The 14,836-nt window shown below is 44.3% G+C and overlaps 2 protein-coding genes and 1 long non-coding RNA gene across 3 annotated transcripts in view; 2 read left to right on the forward strand and 1 right to left on the reverse strand.

The window, feature by feature from the left end:
• LOC134021879 (uncharacterized) overlaps positions 1–14,836 on the reverse strand; it is a 317,808-nt gene that overhangs the window by 149,580 nt on the left and 153,392 nt on the right. The gene's annotated exons all lie outside the window — the stretch shown is intronic.
• On the forward strand, positions 12,511–12,886 carry LOC134021867 (histone H4). The gene has a single exon (XM_062462945.1). The coding sequence runs from the start codon at positions 12,528–12,530 to the stop codon at positions 12,837–12,839; it is 312 nt and encodes a 103-aa protein (XP_062318929.1). The 5' UTR covers positions 12,511–12,527; the 3' UTR covers positions 12,840–12,886.
• On the forward strand, positions 13,717–14,142 carry LOC134021866 (histone H2B-like). Its single transcript, XM_062462944.1, has one exon. The coding sequence runs from the start codon at positions 13,722–13,724 to the stop codon at positions 14,094–14,096; it is 375 nt and encodes a 124-aa protein (XP_062318928.1). The 5' UTR covers positions 13,717–13,721; the 3' UTR covers positions 14,097–14,142.

Here is a 14,836-nt window from a genome sequence, read left to right on the forward strand (position 1 = left end):
TTTCTTCCGTCGGCTAACTTGCATAATGAAACAAAGGATAATGGCTATTCATGAACGTAAAACATTGTATTTGGACGAATTACTTTACATGGTTAGATACTTTGAACCCTTGGGACTTACGCAGATCAAGTTTTGATGGCATGATTTGCACACCTGGACCTATTTGAACCACTTACAGTGCGTTCACACTGCAGCGTTTTTTAACGCTCTGCATCGCTTGCCTTCCCACAGTACACCACGCTCGGGGGCGTGTTAGACAAGTTAATACAGAGTTGTAGTTCTCTAAGGTCACTGTTGTAGTCATGGCCAAGCGTGCAGATTTGGGTTAATGTACTCACAATATCGATCAAAATACCAATTTTACACAACATTTATGTAAGTGCAAGATTTTACTAGTGCAAGATTACAGTAGAATACATGTTACGCCACCGGTCACTCAACCAGTCGTTTGAAGGCTGGGCTAGCGAGCTAGCAGTGGCACAGAACAGTCACGTAATGTGACGACTACATTTAAAAGTAGGCTATAAAAACACACTAGGAACAATGACGACATCGGCAACCATGCACCATGCATTATTAGTTTAATGTAATCTTTAAATTCAGGCTCGTCACATTAGTAACTTTGTTCTGAACAGAACTGGGTGTGCAGACACATACGAAAAGTTTCTCCTCCATCTTGAAATTGTGAAACCTAGAAATGTTTATCATGACCAAAGGTTGCTACGTTACAAGAAACAAGAAAACAATCCGATTGGCCAACGCTAGCGTTTTCACGCTCCTCATTTACATAAAGTTGAGAAAATCCAACTTGCAACGCTCCGCTCCGCTCCGCTCCGCTCCGCTCCGCTCCGCTCCGCTGCACCTTGACACAGCGTGTGGCCAGACCGCTACCCGTCTCTGTGCACCTTGACACAGCGTGTGGCCAGACCGCTACCCGTCTCTGTGCACCTTGACACAGCGTGTGGCCAGACCGCTACCCGTCTCTGGGCACCTTGACACAGCGTGTGGCCAGACCGCTACCCGTCTCTGTGCACCTTGACACAGCGTGTGACTCTGTTGTCACGTTACAAGAGCCATCACTGCTGCTGTGCGCCCAGAGCTCTGACCGCACTGTGAGACCTCTTTAAGCTCATAGCTCAGACAGAGCTCAGACCTCTCTTGGTCAGGGGGCGCAGCCCCAGCCCTTTTGAGTCGACCCCACCTTGGGCTGTGCCGCCGATTCGGTGCACAGCGGTGGCTGGGGTCAGACGAGAGTACGGCCGTTTCCTGTCTGCGGCTCCGCAGCTAAACGCACGCCCGCTCTCTCTGCGTTATGCAGAGTGGCGAGAGTCATGCTCACTGCCAAGCTGGCTAGACAGGATACTGAGAGAGGGTTATGCCATCCAGTTCATGCGGACTCCCCCTCCTTTCAGAGGAGTGAGGGAGACACGCTTGTCCTGCCCGCTGAAAGCACTCGCGCTCCGGACGGAGATAACGAGCTTGCTGACCAAAGGGACAGTGATCCCGGTCCCCAGAGATCAGGAGAACTCGGGTCTCTACTCCCCTTATTTTTTGGTTCCCAAGAAAAACGGGGGGATGCGACCGATTCTAGACCTGAGGGTGCTCAATGACAGTGTGGCCAAACGGCCCTTTCGCATGCTGACGATAAAGCGTTTGCTGACTTGTGTACAGCGGAACGACTTTGGGATCAGCATAGATCTGAAGGACACGTATTTCCATGTGCCTATCAAACTGAAGCACAGGAGATTTCTGCGTTTTGCCTTCGAAGGGAAAAATGACGAGTAAACGCGCCTGCCGTTTGGGTACGCGCTGGCTCCTCGAACTTTCTCCAAGTGCGTGGAAGCAGCTCCATCACTTCACCGCTTAGCGGAGGAAGTGTGGACTTGGGCTTTCATGCACCTAGGCTCCTTGAGAGCTCTGCACATTCTTGGTCTGCTCAACGAGGGAGCGGACCTGATGTCAAGAGGCGGCCCGAGAGAGGACGAATGGAGGTTGAAGCCGTCCATCGTGTCTCTGATCTGGGCACGTTTCGGCCGAGCACAGGTGGATCTGTTTGCGTCACAAGCCGACACACAGTGTCTTCTGTGGTTCTCGCTAAGCGCACAGGACAGACCTCAGCTTGGAGTCGATGCGTTCGCGCACCGTTCCTGGCCGAGAGGTCTGCTATACGCATTTCCACCTCTGGCCTCCATCCTCCCCTTGCTGGCTCGGGTGAGGTCGGACGGGCTGTCGGTCATTCTGATAGCCCCCGATCGCCCCGGAGCCCCATGGTTCCCAGAGATGATGATGATGAAGATGATGATGGGGATGCTGGTGGGCGGGCCTTGGCCCATACCTCATCAGACGGATGCGCTCTCTCAGGCCGGAGGCCTGGTGAAGAGCCCTCCAGTGATCGGAGGCCCACTTATGGCTTGGCTACTGAGAGGGAACTCTTAGAGCGCAGGGGTCTGTCTGATGCTGTCATTCAGACCATTTAGAGTGCGCGCGCACAATCTACTGCTAGAGGGTATGCGTCGCGCTGGCGAGCCTTTATGCAATGGTGTGGAAAACAGAACCTTGACCCGGTCTCATGTCTGGTCGAAATGTTCTTGTGTTTCTTACAATCGTTGTTTGACAAGAGCACGGTTCGTGTTCACGCAGCTGCCATTTCGGCATGTCACGAAGGGTTCGCCAAAACGACACTGTTCAGCCACCCGCTGGTCAAGCGTTTTCTGGCTGGGGTGTGTAGGCTCAGGCCACCTCCGAGAGCGTCAACACCTACATGGGATTTATCTCTGGTGTTAGACGCTCTGTGTGGACCACCATTCGAGCCCATAGACAATCTGTCTTTACGTCTGCTTTCTCTCAAAACGTGTCTGCTCCTTGCTTTGACTATGGCTAAGCGAGTGAGCGACTTGTGCGCTTTGTCAACACGCGCGGATTGTTTTATCATCTCAGGTGATCGAACAAGAGCAGTGTTGCGTCCTAACCCGGCTTTTATCCCCAAGGTGATTAGCCGAGCGTTCAGGGCACAAAGCTGCGAACTGAGAGCTTTTTTCCCACCTCCGCACAGCGGAGAGGAGGAAAGACGCTTACATAGCCTGTGCCCAGTGAGCGCTCTCTCGCGCTATCTGGAATGAACAGCAAGCATCAGATCTTCTCCCCAGTTACTGATCTGCTACGGCGGATCGAGGGCTCGAACTCATTCCACCAGCCAACTTTCCTGGAAGCGAATCTCCTTGTTACATTGCGAATCTCCTTGTTACATTGGACTGGAAATATCAACATTAAAGTAAGTAAATTCCATGAAATATTTTTTTGGGTGATTGCTAGAATATGTAGTTCATGTAAATACTAAGTTATTGTGGAATTCATGCATCACATTTGATTTTCAGCTTGTTTTGTCTTTTTTGTAATTTTACAACGTTGGGTCAAAATGGTAGCTAAAATAGCAATTGCACCTTGCACTCTACATGGAGACATTACACTTCTCGAATGTTCAGATACAGGATAAATACTTACAGAAATATAATGTATTCGATGATTCACACTTTACAAATGGGTTATTTGTTATAATTTTCAGTTTAGACCAGATTTGATAATTTCTAAATCAATGTGATTTCTATGTTAGAAGTGAAATATAGTCAGCTGTTTTTTTTAAATTTGGACTTTGCTTGTTTTCCCAAATATCTGCTTGTTGCACAAGGCAGATACTGTTTGTGGAATGCTTTGGAGGATGGTTGTTCAGGGACAAGTGTAAATGTTTTGGAATGTGGGGGTTGCATGTATGGTGCATTTTTCAGGGACAGGTGTGAATGTTATGCAATATGAGGATGTAAAAGGTCTGGGGGGGTTGTATCTTCCTTTTAGAATGTTAAGTAGAGAGCACATTAGGCTAGCCAGACAGTATTGTGTGCCTTCAGTGGAATGTATTGCATGAATAAGATTCATTTGCATTGGAATTAGGTATACTTGAACATACTCTAACTATTATTTCCATTTCAGAATGACACCAGCAAGGAGAGTTTACTTAAGTATGCATGATGTCATTGATGCTATCCAAAATGGAGAAAGTGATGTTGACATGGAATCAGACACCAGTGATTCGAATGATGAGCAGGTGGTTGAAAATGTTGAGGAAGTGGAAAAAGAGAATCAGAGACCCACTGATTGTCCAACTAATGATGATGATGGTAAGGACATCGAGCAAACCAACACAAGTCAACCAAACCACAACATATGTGCTGTCAAGTGATATGACAACAGGGCAGTCACACTTGTGTCATCCTTTGGTGGAATTGATCCTGTGCAAAAGATTCAACGCTGGAACAAAGCCAACAAATCTTACATTGAAGTTGAGAGACCTCATATTGTGGGTGCATACAACAAATACATGGGCGGTGTGGATTTGCTGGACTCATTTGGAGCCAAATCCAAGTTCCTCATGAAATTGCGCCGCTGATAGTTACATCTTCTGGCACACTATTATCATTGCTGTGATCAACGCCTGTCTCCTCTACAAACGGGACTGCAAGGCTCTCAATATTCCCAAGAAAAAGATGTTGAACAGGAGACTGTTTCAGGCGCAACTAGCTTCCTCTCTCATCCTGACAAACACAGCTGTCAACACACCAAGGAGAGAGTGGCCATCTTCAGCCAGTGGGAGCCTTTGACGTTGATAACTGTGACACCTCAGAGACCAGTGACTGCTCAGAAGAGACCATACTCAGGTAATGGGGGTCCACCAAATGGGGTCCCAGCCTAGAGGGCATGTGAACCACCAACAGATGTGCGCAGGGACATGGTCGCACATTTCCGGTGAAGACAACGAGAGGACGCTGCAGACACTGCATAAAAGGATATTCTAATACGCTCTGCAGAAAGTGCAATCTTTGTCTCTGCTTTTCAGAGAAAAGGAACTGCGTTTAGGACTACCATTGCACGTGAACAATGGACCCCAGGGTCTTTGAAGTTTTCATTCAGTTTTTATAATATTTATCGTTTTAATTTTTTTCATAAATTCTGATTCATCAAAATATGACTGTTGGGTGATTATTATTAATGAAATGTACTGTTATAGTGCTGTGTAACAGTGCATGTCCACTGCAGCGACGCGATGCGAGCGACAACATGTTTTCCATTCATTTTCAATGGAGCCAGGCGAATCGCTTGCGTGGTGCATTGTGGGACGCGACCGAGTTGAGATTTTCTCAACTTTATGCAAATGAGGAGCGATTTTCGCTAGCGATGGCAAATCGGAGTGTTTTCTTGTTTCTCGTAACTTAGCAACCATGGTGAACATTTCTAGCTTTCTAGGTTTCAAGGTGGAGGAGAAACTAATTGTTTGTGTGGCTGCTTACCCAGTCCTGTACGATACATAGCTGTATTTGTACAGAGATGTTAATAAAAAACGATGCATGGCGCAAGGTTGCCGAAGTTGTTCGTGCTTGTACTTTCAAATTCAGTCTAGTCACATTACGTAACTTCGTTCTGTGGTAACTACAGTAGCTAGCTAGCCCGGCTGGAACTCCCTATCGTATCGACAGATTAGCAGACTTTGAGTAATATAATAAAACGTGTTTTACACATGTCAACGTTTATGTCTATTAAACAGTTTTGTATTTTGTATACAAGTTGTATTTTGATCGATGTTGCGAGTACGTAAACCCAAGTCTGCACACTTGGCCATGACAACTACAACAGTGACTTTAGAGAACTACATTTTACATTAATCTGTTTGAAACGCCCCTGAGCGTGGTGAACTGTGGGAAGGCGAGCGATGGCAAGCGATTCGCGTCGCTGCAGTGGACACGCACTGTAAGCAATCCACACTCCACTTTTCGAACTCCTAAGCCTTCGTCAATATTTGGACTACATAGACAACGTCGATGTCAAAAGTTTCGTCTTGGTAGCGATTGAGTTGCTTGTATTTTTATTTATGTTCCGTTGCACGGTTTAAGTAGAAATTAAGTTTTTGTGGCGAAAAGTGAAGCTAACAGTGGCTAACTTGCTAGCCACAGTCAATGACGCTACTTACGTCACTAACGTCACAAAAACTCGCGTGACTACCTCTAGCAGAACATTAGTTTAGCAGCTCGTTAACTTCTGGGCGATAGCTAGGCTAACTGCTTTACTGCAAGGCAGCTGAAGAAACGCCACAAGCAAAGAGGCTAGGGTGATAACTATTTACTCATTGGGTGTGCTTTGCCTTCGGCAAGGGCACAACCTTTGTTCTTTGACATATATATTTGGGTGTGCTTTGCCTTCGGCAAGGGCACAACCTTTGTTCTCTCACATATATATTTATTATTATTGTTTATTTTCGCCCCCCTAAGGATCAGTCAATATTTGGACTACATACACAACGGCGGTGTCATAAGGTTGTATTTTTATTTACGTTCCGTTGGATGGTTTAAGTTCAAATTACGTTTTTGTGGCGAAAAGTGAAGCTTACAGTGGCTAACTTGCTAGCGACAGTCACTGACGTTACTAACGTCACTACGTCACGAAAACACACGTGACTACCTGTAGCAGAACATTCGTTTCGCATCTGTTAACTTGGGGGATAGCTAGGCTAACTATAGCTTTACTGCAAGGCAGCTGCAGAAACTCCACAAGCAAAGAGGCCAGGGCAGGGCTCAACATTAACATTTTTTGGCACTGGCCCCACCGGGCCAGTGGGTTTGAAACTTACTGGCCCCAAGACAATTTTTACTGGCCCCCCTTTAAAAGTTGTAATTTATCATTGTTACAACAAAACCAAAGACTTCTAAGTTGTGTTATTCTGTTAACATGTTTAACCATTTATTAAACACATCCTGGATATAAAAATGAAATCACATTTCTAGTGATAAAAAATAAAAAGGTAATAGTCAGAAAAACAATTGACTTTTAACCTCAAACGTGACGTGCTCTCTTCCCTGCTGACAGCCATCTCTGCACAACTCTGAAACTGAAACCCCTGGTCCCTCAATGCCAATATATAAAAGCTTCCATAGCATTTCATCTGTATGATACTAAGTACCCAAGTCGACCATTTTTCTGCTGCAGTGCAATAGCCTGGGGGAACGAGGTGAACGGTGCTGGCCCGTCTTAATTACGTCATATGCCGTTGTTATAAGTCATGCAATAACACGATGGGCATCTACATTTAAATTCCTGACCAGCATGGTCAACGGCCTGGAAGATGGATTGTCAACACAAGGCAGGACGCACAGACCTAGTTGGCTTTAGAGGGCTGTCAACGGGGCATGGAAGCTCCTATTGGGTCGAACAAGGTGTCAATCAAAAGGGGAGGGTTCAACGGACATTTTGATACCTTCATATTGTAAATACTCCGTTGCTAACCGGAGAAAATAACACTTTTATGTGAACAAGTTGTTTCTTCCGTCGGCTAACTTGCATAATGAAACAAAGGATAATGGCTATTCATGAACGTAAAACATTGTATTTGGACGAATTACTTTACATGGTTAGATACTTTGAACCCTTGGGACTTACGCAGATCAAGTTTTGATGGCATGATTTGCACACCTGGACCTATTTGAACCACTTACAGTGCGTTCACACTGCAGCGTTTTTTAACGCTCTGCATCGCTTGCCTTCCCACAGTACACCACGCTCGGGGGCGTGTTAGACAAGTTAATACAGAGTTGTAGTTCTCTAAGGTCACTGTTGTAGTCATGGCCAAGCGTGCAGATTTGGGTTAATGTACTCACAATATCGATCAAAATACCAATTTTACACAACATTTATGTAAGTGCAAGATTTTACTAGTGCAAGATTACAGTAGAATACATGTTACGCCACCGGTCACTCAACCAGTCGTTTGAAGGCTGGGCTAGCGAGCTAGCAGTGGCACAGAACAGTCACGTAATGTGACGACTACATTTAAAAGTAGGCTATAAAAACACACTAGGAACAATGACGACATCGGCAACCATGCACCATGCATTATTAGTTTAATGTAATCTTTAAATTCAGGCTCGTCACATTAGTAACTTTGTTCTGAACAGAACTGGGTGTGCAGACACATACGAAAAGTTTCTCCTCCATCTTGAAATTGTGAAACCTAGAAATGTTTATCATGACCAAAGGTTGCTACGTTACAAGAAACAAGAAAACAATCCGATTGGCCAACGCTAGCGTTTTCACGCTCCTCATTTACATAAAGTTGAGAAAATCCAACTTGCAACGCTCCGCTCCGCTCCGCTCCGCTCCGCTCCGCTCCGCTCCGCTCCGCTCGCCTTCCCACAATGCCCTACGCGAGCGTCAACGCCTGGTTTCATTGAAAATGAATTGGAAGCCGACGCCACGCGCCGCCCGCTCCGCTGCAGTGTGAACGCACTGTTAGGGTGAGTACAACTTTTTTCTTTGGCATTGTTGAAGGAATGTTCATCGGAAAAAGACGTTGACTTTGCTTGCTATTGCGACTTGATCTTGAATTGGTTTATTTCAATGGAAGCACAAGAATCGTAGCTTTCCAACGATGTATAACATGTGTAGCGTCTAAAAAATATATTTGTTAGAATTTAGTGCGTCGTAACTGAGGGAGGGGGAGGCAGCATTTTTGTCACGCGGGCGAAACAGGAGCGTAAACGGCAGTTAGGCTGTGATAATGTTGTATTATGAAGAGGGTTATTATAACATTCAGTTCTGAAATAATTTGGGAAGACTCATCAAGTCTGATAGATTGTGGTTATGATGGTTTGAGCTAATTGGCTCGTTTTGAACTGCAGCAAAACGAGTTATGAAGTTCTACCTATCTGACCTTTATAGAAAATATAGTTGGGAAAAATGTTTGGTTAATAGCTACATTAGGTGTGATTTGGTAAAATAGAGAATCTAAAACAATATTGGTCTTAAACTTAACTGTTTTAAAAGACAGAAAAGGTTTTTTGGAGTGAAAGAAATTAGACTAACAGTTGATTTTCTAAAGAAGGGAACAAAGAAACAGATTGTCATTTCTAGGCATGACTAATAGGAGTTGAATATGGGGGCTCGTTATTAGATGCTGTTACATGTGTTTGCTCAACAATAAGAAAACTGAAGGGAAAATACTGCCTGGTAATTATAGATACAGTATGTTTACTATGTGAATTGAAGTCTTTCCCAGTCCTATACCAGATGCATAACACCATTTGAATTGATTTATTGGAGATCATATGTAATACCACAACTTAAACCTTTCACATAGCATGATGAAGAGGCGAATCAAATGGTTAACCAATTTGATAACAAATGCTAACTAGAAAAGAGATGTCTTCTGCTAAATTCTGTTCCAGGTGAAGCAGTAAACCAAAGAGTAGAGGAGTCAAACGAGGAGATTGGGTATTGATTAAAGTTATCAATGAAAGGAGGGATCTTATGAAAACTTTAAAATATCCTGTCTAATTTCTGGTTTTTATTACAATTACAATTACAATTCTAAAAGCTTGGCTAAAGTTGTATGTGTGTGGTGAAGGGGGCCTGTGAGCATGTCCAGGTCTGCTGTGGATACATGGATGTCGAATGTCCACTCTGGAGTGACGGTGGGTTTTCCCCTATAACATCATTAGGGTTTTCCCACTGTGTCCAGTGTGTCCACACCACTTGGCCATAACGCTGCATAGTCTCATCATTATTGTTGATTTGTATGTCAACATTGTGTAATCAGTAATGGGATATTTTTTAATAAGGGTGTGAAAGGAGGGATTTATTTGAACTTTAAAATATCCACTTTAAATCCTCGAATGGGTTCTTGATTTCAATATCTGTGTTTAATCATTGGTGTTCGACTGTTCGCATCTCATTTGACTCAGTTACTGCTTGATCATGGGAGATAAGGTGATGCTGGGACTGTAACTCTTTTCTGCTTCAGGACGAGTCAGACCGGCGGGTCTGACTACCTAACCCCTTTTCTAAGGCCCCATTCCCCTGCCCCCCCCCCCCTTCTCACTGGATGATCTACCCCTTCCCCTTGGAGACCCTGCCCCATCTGCCCCTATGCCCCATCAGACCTAGGAGTGGTCTGCCCCCCCCCTTCCTCTTGAAGACCCTGCCCCACCTGCCCCAATACATCATCAGATGTTCGGGGAAGCCTGTTGTACATTTATGGACAGGGCCATTCAAGGTCATCGAGAGAACCTTGCACGAACTAAGGGTGCTGGGGAAAGGAAGTACGTGGTACCACTGGAGCATGTGTTGTGCTGCTCCAGAATCCAGTCGTACGTTGCAGGAGTTGGTGGAGAAGGGCCAGTGAACCTTTTGCTATTGCTACGAATGTGAGAGTCCAGAAAAGAGGGTTACAACTAGGCCAAGAGTGATACTGCTTGACCACACTAGAATTGTACTGGACTAAGAAGGTTTCCGCTATTTTACTTAAGAGTGTGCTATATCAACATGATTGTTGCTGTATCCCATGTATCAGGTCCCTGTGTAACAGGATCATTGTCTCGGCTGAGGAGAACCCGACGAAGGGGTTCCAAATGCCGTTGCTGGGGCTGGCTGACCAGGACGAGGAGGCGGTGGTTGGTCCGGGCTATGTTGATTGATCTCTGGTGTTTTCAGAGATCAAAAGAGGGGTTAAAGAATATGTTGTGCTTATTAAAGTTATGCATTGTGCTTATTAAAGTTATGAACTTAAAAGTGTGCTCAGGCTTAAACATTGGGTCTCACACTGGGTGTGGGAAGCAGGCTGTTCTTTTTGTCTCTATCTCTTCATTTTCAGAAACAACCTTGAAACCGGGTGGAGACGGCACCCGAGCAGGTGGGACGCGTAGGCAAGAACAACTCCCTGATGCACGAGAGAACAAGCTCAACCTTATTAAACCTTTTTTAATACTTGTGTTTCAATTGCACTGTATAAATATATGCTGGGGAGGGACAGATAGCCAGTTGGACTTCGTGAAGCAGCCCAAACTCTGTTGCGGGTAGGGAAACTTAGACAACCCCAGAGCTCTGTACTTGTTGATTTCCAACTGCTGCATTAAAGCTATTTATTATCGGACCTCTGCGACTCCAGACCACTCTTTCTAGAACACAGATTTGTGTCATTGAATACCATCATTACATATTGGAATAGACACATAGAATAAGAATCCTTCAGATGTGAAACACAATTGTGAAATGTAATGTACAATATTAGCTGATATTATTAAGGAAGTAGGCCCACATCTACTTTCGGAAACGGTAGTCTACTATTTCACTGAAGCATTAGCATGACATTAGCCTCTGTTGCCCGGGCAACACATACTACAGTGGTCTATGATGCATCTGTTTTCAATCGTTAAAATAAACATTCCTCACAAATAGATTTTCGTTGTAGGATTTATTATGACATTACATTACAAGTAAACGATTTGTTGGTGAAATTATAATTACCTGTGGTTTCAAACCAGTGTTGCTCACTGCAACGCTGTAGCCTACGCGAGACACTACAAAAACATCTACACAGCTGTAGAGTCAAACGGCAACAGAACATGTTCGCCACTCCCCTTACTTAAATCAAGTCTTTCAATAGGTGAAACTATCTGACTACTAACCTGAACTTCATTGCCACAGCCTAAACTTTGTCAATCTGTTCATGAAAATAATTAATTTCAGCCTAAACCGTACAACGGAACGTTAAATCCAATTCAACCAACGCAATCGCTACCAAGACGAACACAGCAGTAGTCTAGTACTGTACTGTAGTAGTACAATTTACCGGGGCAGCTTCTCCACACAGGGATATATCGCATTTTGCGTTGTTACTGACAATGATCGCTACCAGTGAGCTTTTTATGAATTAGCGATTTTCCACTAAATAAATGTCAAGCTTATTTACGTTTTTGGGGGCATATTTTCAGTTAGCAGATGGTAGGCTACTGTTTGAATCGCGATTCCATCTTCTACTGCCGGGTAACGTCGTACAATAATCTTCAAAGGGGGTTCTTTATTAATGAATGAATGCAATATGAGTAGGCTAAATGCCTGAAAATATCACGAAAAGGGAAAGGACGTTTAAGTCATAGAGATTAGGTCAATTTTTACACCGGTCTGCCAAATGTATTCGTTTTGATTCAGCTATGAGGCTGCCTCTTGCAGGGGAAATGAGAAGACATATTTAATTCTACACTTCACTCGTATTTTGAGTTGGAAATGAGCAGCAAAAAAATATGCTTTTAAATCTATGTAATCTTTATAAATAGTAAGTATGCATTTTTATATAAAATATACAGAAATATCAGTTGTAAAAATGTCATTAAAAAACGGACCCATGTGCAACCGACGCAAGCAAGCACACCCTACAATTTCCCCATAAATTGTACCGTCTCTAGTTATTATTAATTTCAAATACTTTTTTTAAACAAGTATGCATTATATGTACAAATATGTCTACTTAAATGTGCTGAATGAATGAAACGTAAAATAGACATATTTTCCCTCTCTGACTCAAGTTCCCTCCCATTGCGACGCCCTCCAAGTAAGCAACTGGCCTCCTTCACGTCCGCTTACGGAAAATAAACATCCTCTCTCTTGACACGTCGAATCATTCTCATCTTTGTTAACATCAGAGTACTATCACAATGTCAGGAAGAGGCAAAGGAGGCAAGGGACTCGGAAAAGGAGGCGCCAAGCGTCATCGCAAGGTTCTCCGTGACAACATCCAGGGCATCACCAAGCCCGCCATCCGCCGCCTTGCTCGCCGCGGTGGCGTGAAGCGTATTTCAGGCTTAATTTACGAAGAGACGCGCGGTGTGCTGAAGGTGTTCCTGGAGAACGTCATCCGTGATGCCGTGACTTACACCGAGCACGCTAAGAGGAAGACTGTTACCGCCATGGACGTGGTCTACGCTCTGAAGCGCCAGGGACGTACTCTGTACGGCTTCGGCGGTTAAAACATCCTCAAGAATATCGAACGAGGTTCATCACAAAGGCTCTTTTAAGAGCCACCCACATGTTACAGATTAGACTGTTTCCATATTCTGGGTGTTCGGTGTCTAAATTTAGTGGAGCCTTGTGAAATGAATGTATGTCTAGAGTTATCCTTGGAGAAGCACAATGAACAAGATTGGTTTCGTCCGCAGTGTGGCGCATTTGAACTTCGATTCAATACCAGTCTGTAGTTTAGTAATCTACTTTAGGCTAATAAATATAGGCTCTAAATATACTGACAATTGCTGAAATGCTTTTTTGTATTTCGGTGGTCATGGCGTAGCCGAAGCATTTGATGGTATTGTAAAGGGGTTCATTATTCAGGCTTCAACTCTTAATAGGCTACTATAAATGGGTTATATTAGCCGGATATGGGGAGAGCGTTTGACCGAGATGTATCGGGTTCAAATCACCCTGTACTGTGCGTCACTTTAGATACAAGCATCTACTCCGTTTCTGGTTAAACTACGCGGTAAACTGCTGAGGGAGTTCGGCGCAACTTCCTAGTTTTGAGTATCCCCATCTCCTCCAAGCAAGCATACAGCAAACATTTCCGCTGTGACATTAATGATTGATGAAGATGATTTTTGCAGTCTAAAAAGGTTTCTAATATTTCCTTTCAGTTATCATAATAACTGTAAATTATGATTACTGAAGGGAAAGGGGGCACTTGGTAAATCCCACGCACGCGCAGTATATTTCAGTATAGCTTGCGAAAATCACATCCCATCTGAGTGCAGCGATTAGCAGGAGGCGTGCCTCAAAATTAACATGTCTCCCGCTATATATACCGGGTAACCAGCTAGCCCTCATCATTCGTGTCTGAGAAGTACTGATACCTGACAATGCCTGAGCCAGCAAAGTCCGCGCCCAAAAAGGGCTCCAAGAAAGCAGTTTCCAAGACCGCTGCAAAGGGCGGCAAGAAGCGCAGAAAGTCCAGGAAGGAGAGTTACGCCATCTACGTGTACAAGGTACTGAAGCAGGTCCACCCTGACACCGGTATCTCCTCAAAGGCCATGGGAATCATGAATTCCTTCGTCAACGATATTTTCGAACGTATCGCCGGAGAGTCGTCTCGCCTGGCTCACTACAACAAGCGTTCAACCATCACCTCCAGGGAGATCCAGACTGCCGTCCGCCTGCTGCTCCCCGGTGAGCTGGCCAAACACGCCGTGTCCGAGGGCACCAAGGCCGTGACCAAGTACACCAGCTCCAAGTAAACGGGCTCTCCTTCAGATTCACCCCAAAGGCTCTTTTAAGAGCCACCCACTGTTCTCTAAAATTGAGAAAGGTCCATCACATTTGCTTTAAAATGTCTTCCTGTATTTTATATGAAGCAACTCCTGACCTCTGAACGAGGACAGGTTAGTCTACTCTACAGCCGAAAGCGTATATTCTGTAAACCAAACAAATACGACAGTAGTGTTTCAATATCTTAAGCACAATACAATACTAACATCTCGATTCATCAACAATCTTAATGTTGTCTTTACAGTGAGTGCCTGTGTAGCCCAGGTGGACGACAAGCCTAAGTGAATTAGATATAAATTATCGATACATTGGCTTATCAGATCATTCTTTCGTTGTATGTAAATATTCAATACGTGCATACAATGGCTCTTTTTTTTATTTTTATTTTTCATTAGTAATAACCACTTTGCAGCAACGTGATGAACTACACAGCTGCAAATGTCATCGGGCGCGCAACTTCAGCGTCCTGTGGAAAGGCGCGAATGGAGACGAAAATGTCTCAAAACAAGTCAAATGAAGTTTAGGATTTGAGTTGAATGTAAGGAAGTTGACAGACAAAACGAAACCCGAAACGATGGAAACTTAGATCTGAGGATCCATGGATAAAGACTTCTGAATTGGATATTGTTTGTTTCGTTTATTTTTACAGGGACAATGCACATTAATAATCGATTCAGTAAAAGTGCCGGTTTTAGCCAGTCGGCTAATT

This window comes from Osmerus eperlanus, chromosome 6, assembly GCF_963692335.1.
Source record: "Osmerus eperlanus chromosome 6, fOsmEpe2.1, whole genome shotgun sequence".
Lineage (NCBI taxonomy): Eukaryota > Metazoa > Chordata > Actinopteri > Osmeriformes > Osmeridae > Osmerus > Osmerus eperlanus.

Coding starts and splice junctions, on each gene's coding strand:
- LOC134021866 (XM_062462944.1), top strand. CDS start 13,722: ATGCCTGAGCCAGCAAAGTCCGCGCCCAAAAAGGGCTCCAAGAAAGCA.
- LOC134021867 (XM_062462945.1), top strand. CDS start 12,528: ATGTCAGGAAGAGGCAAAGGAGGCAAGGGACTCGGAAAAGGAGGCGCC.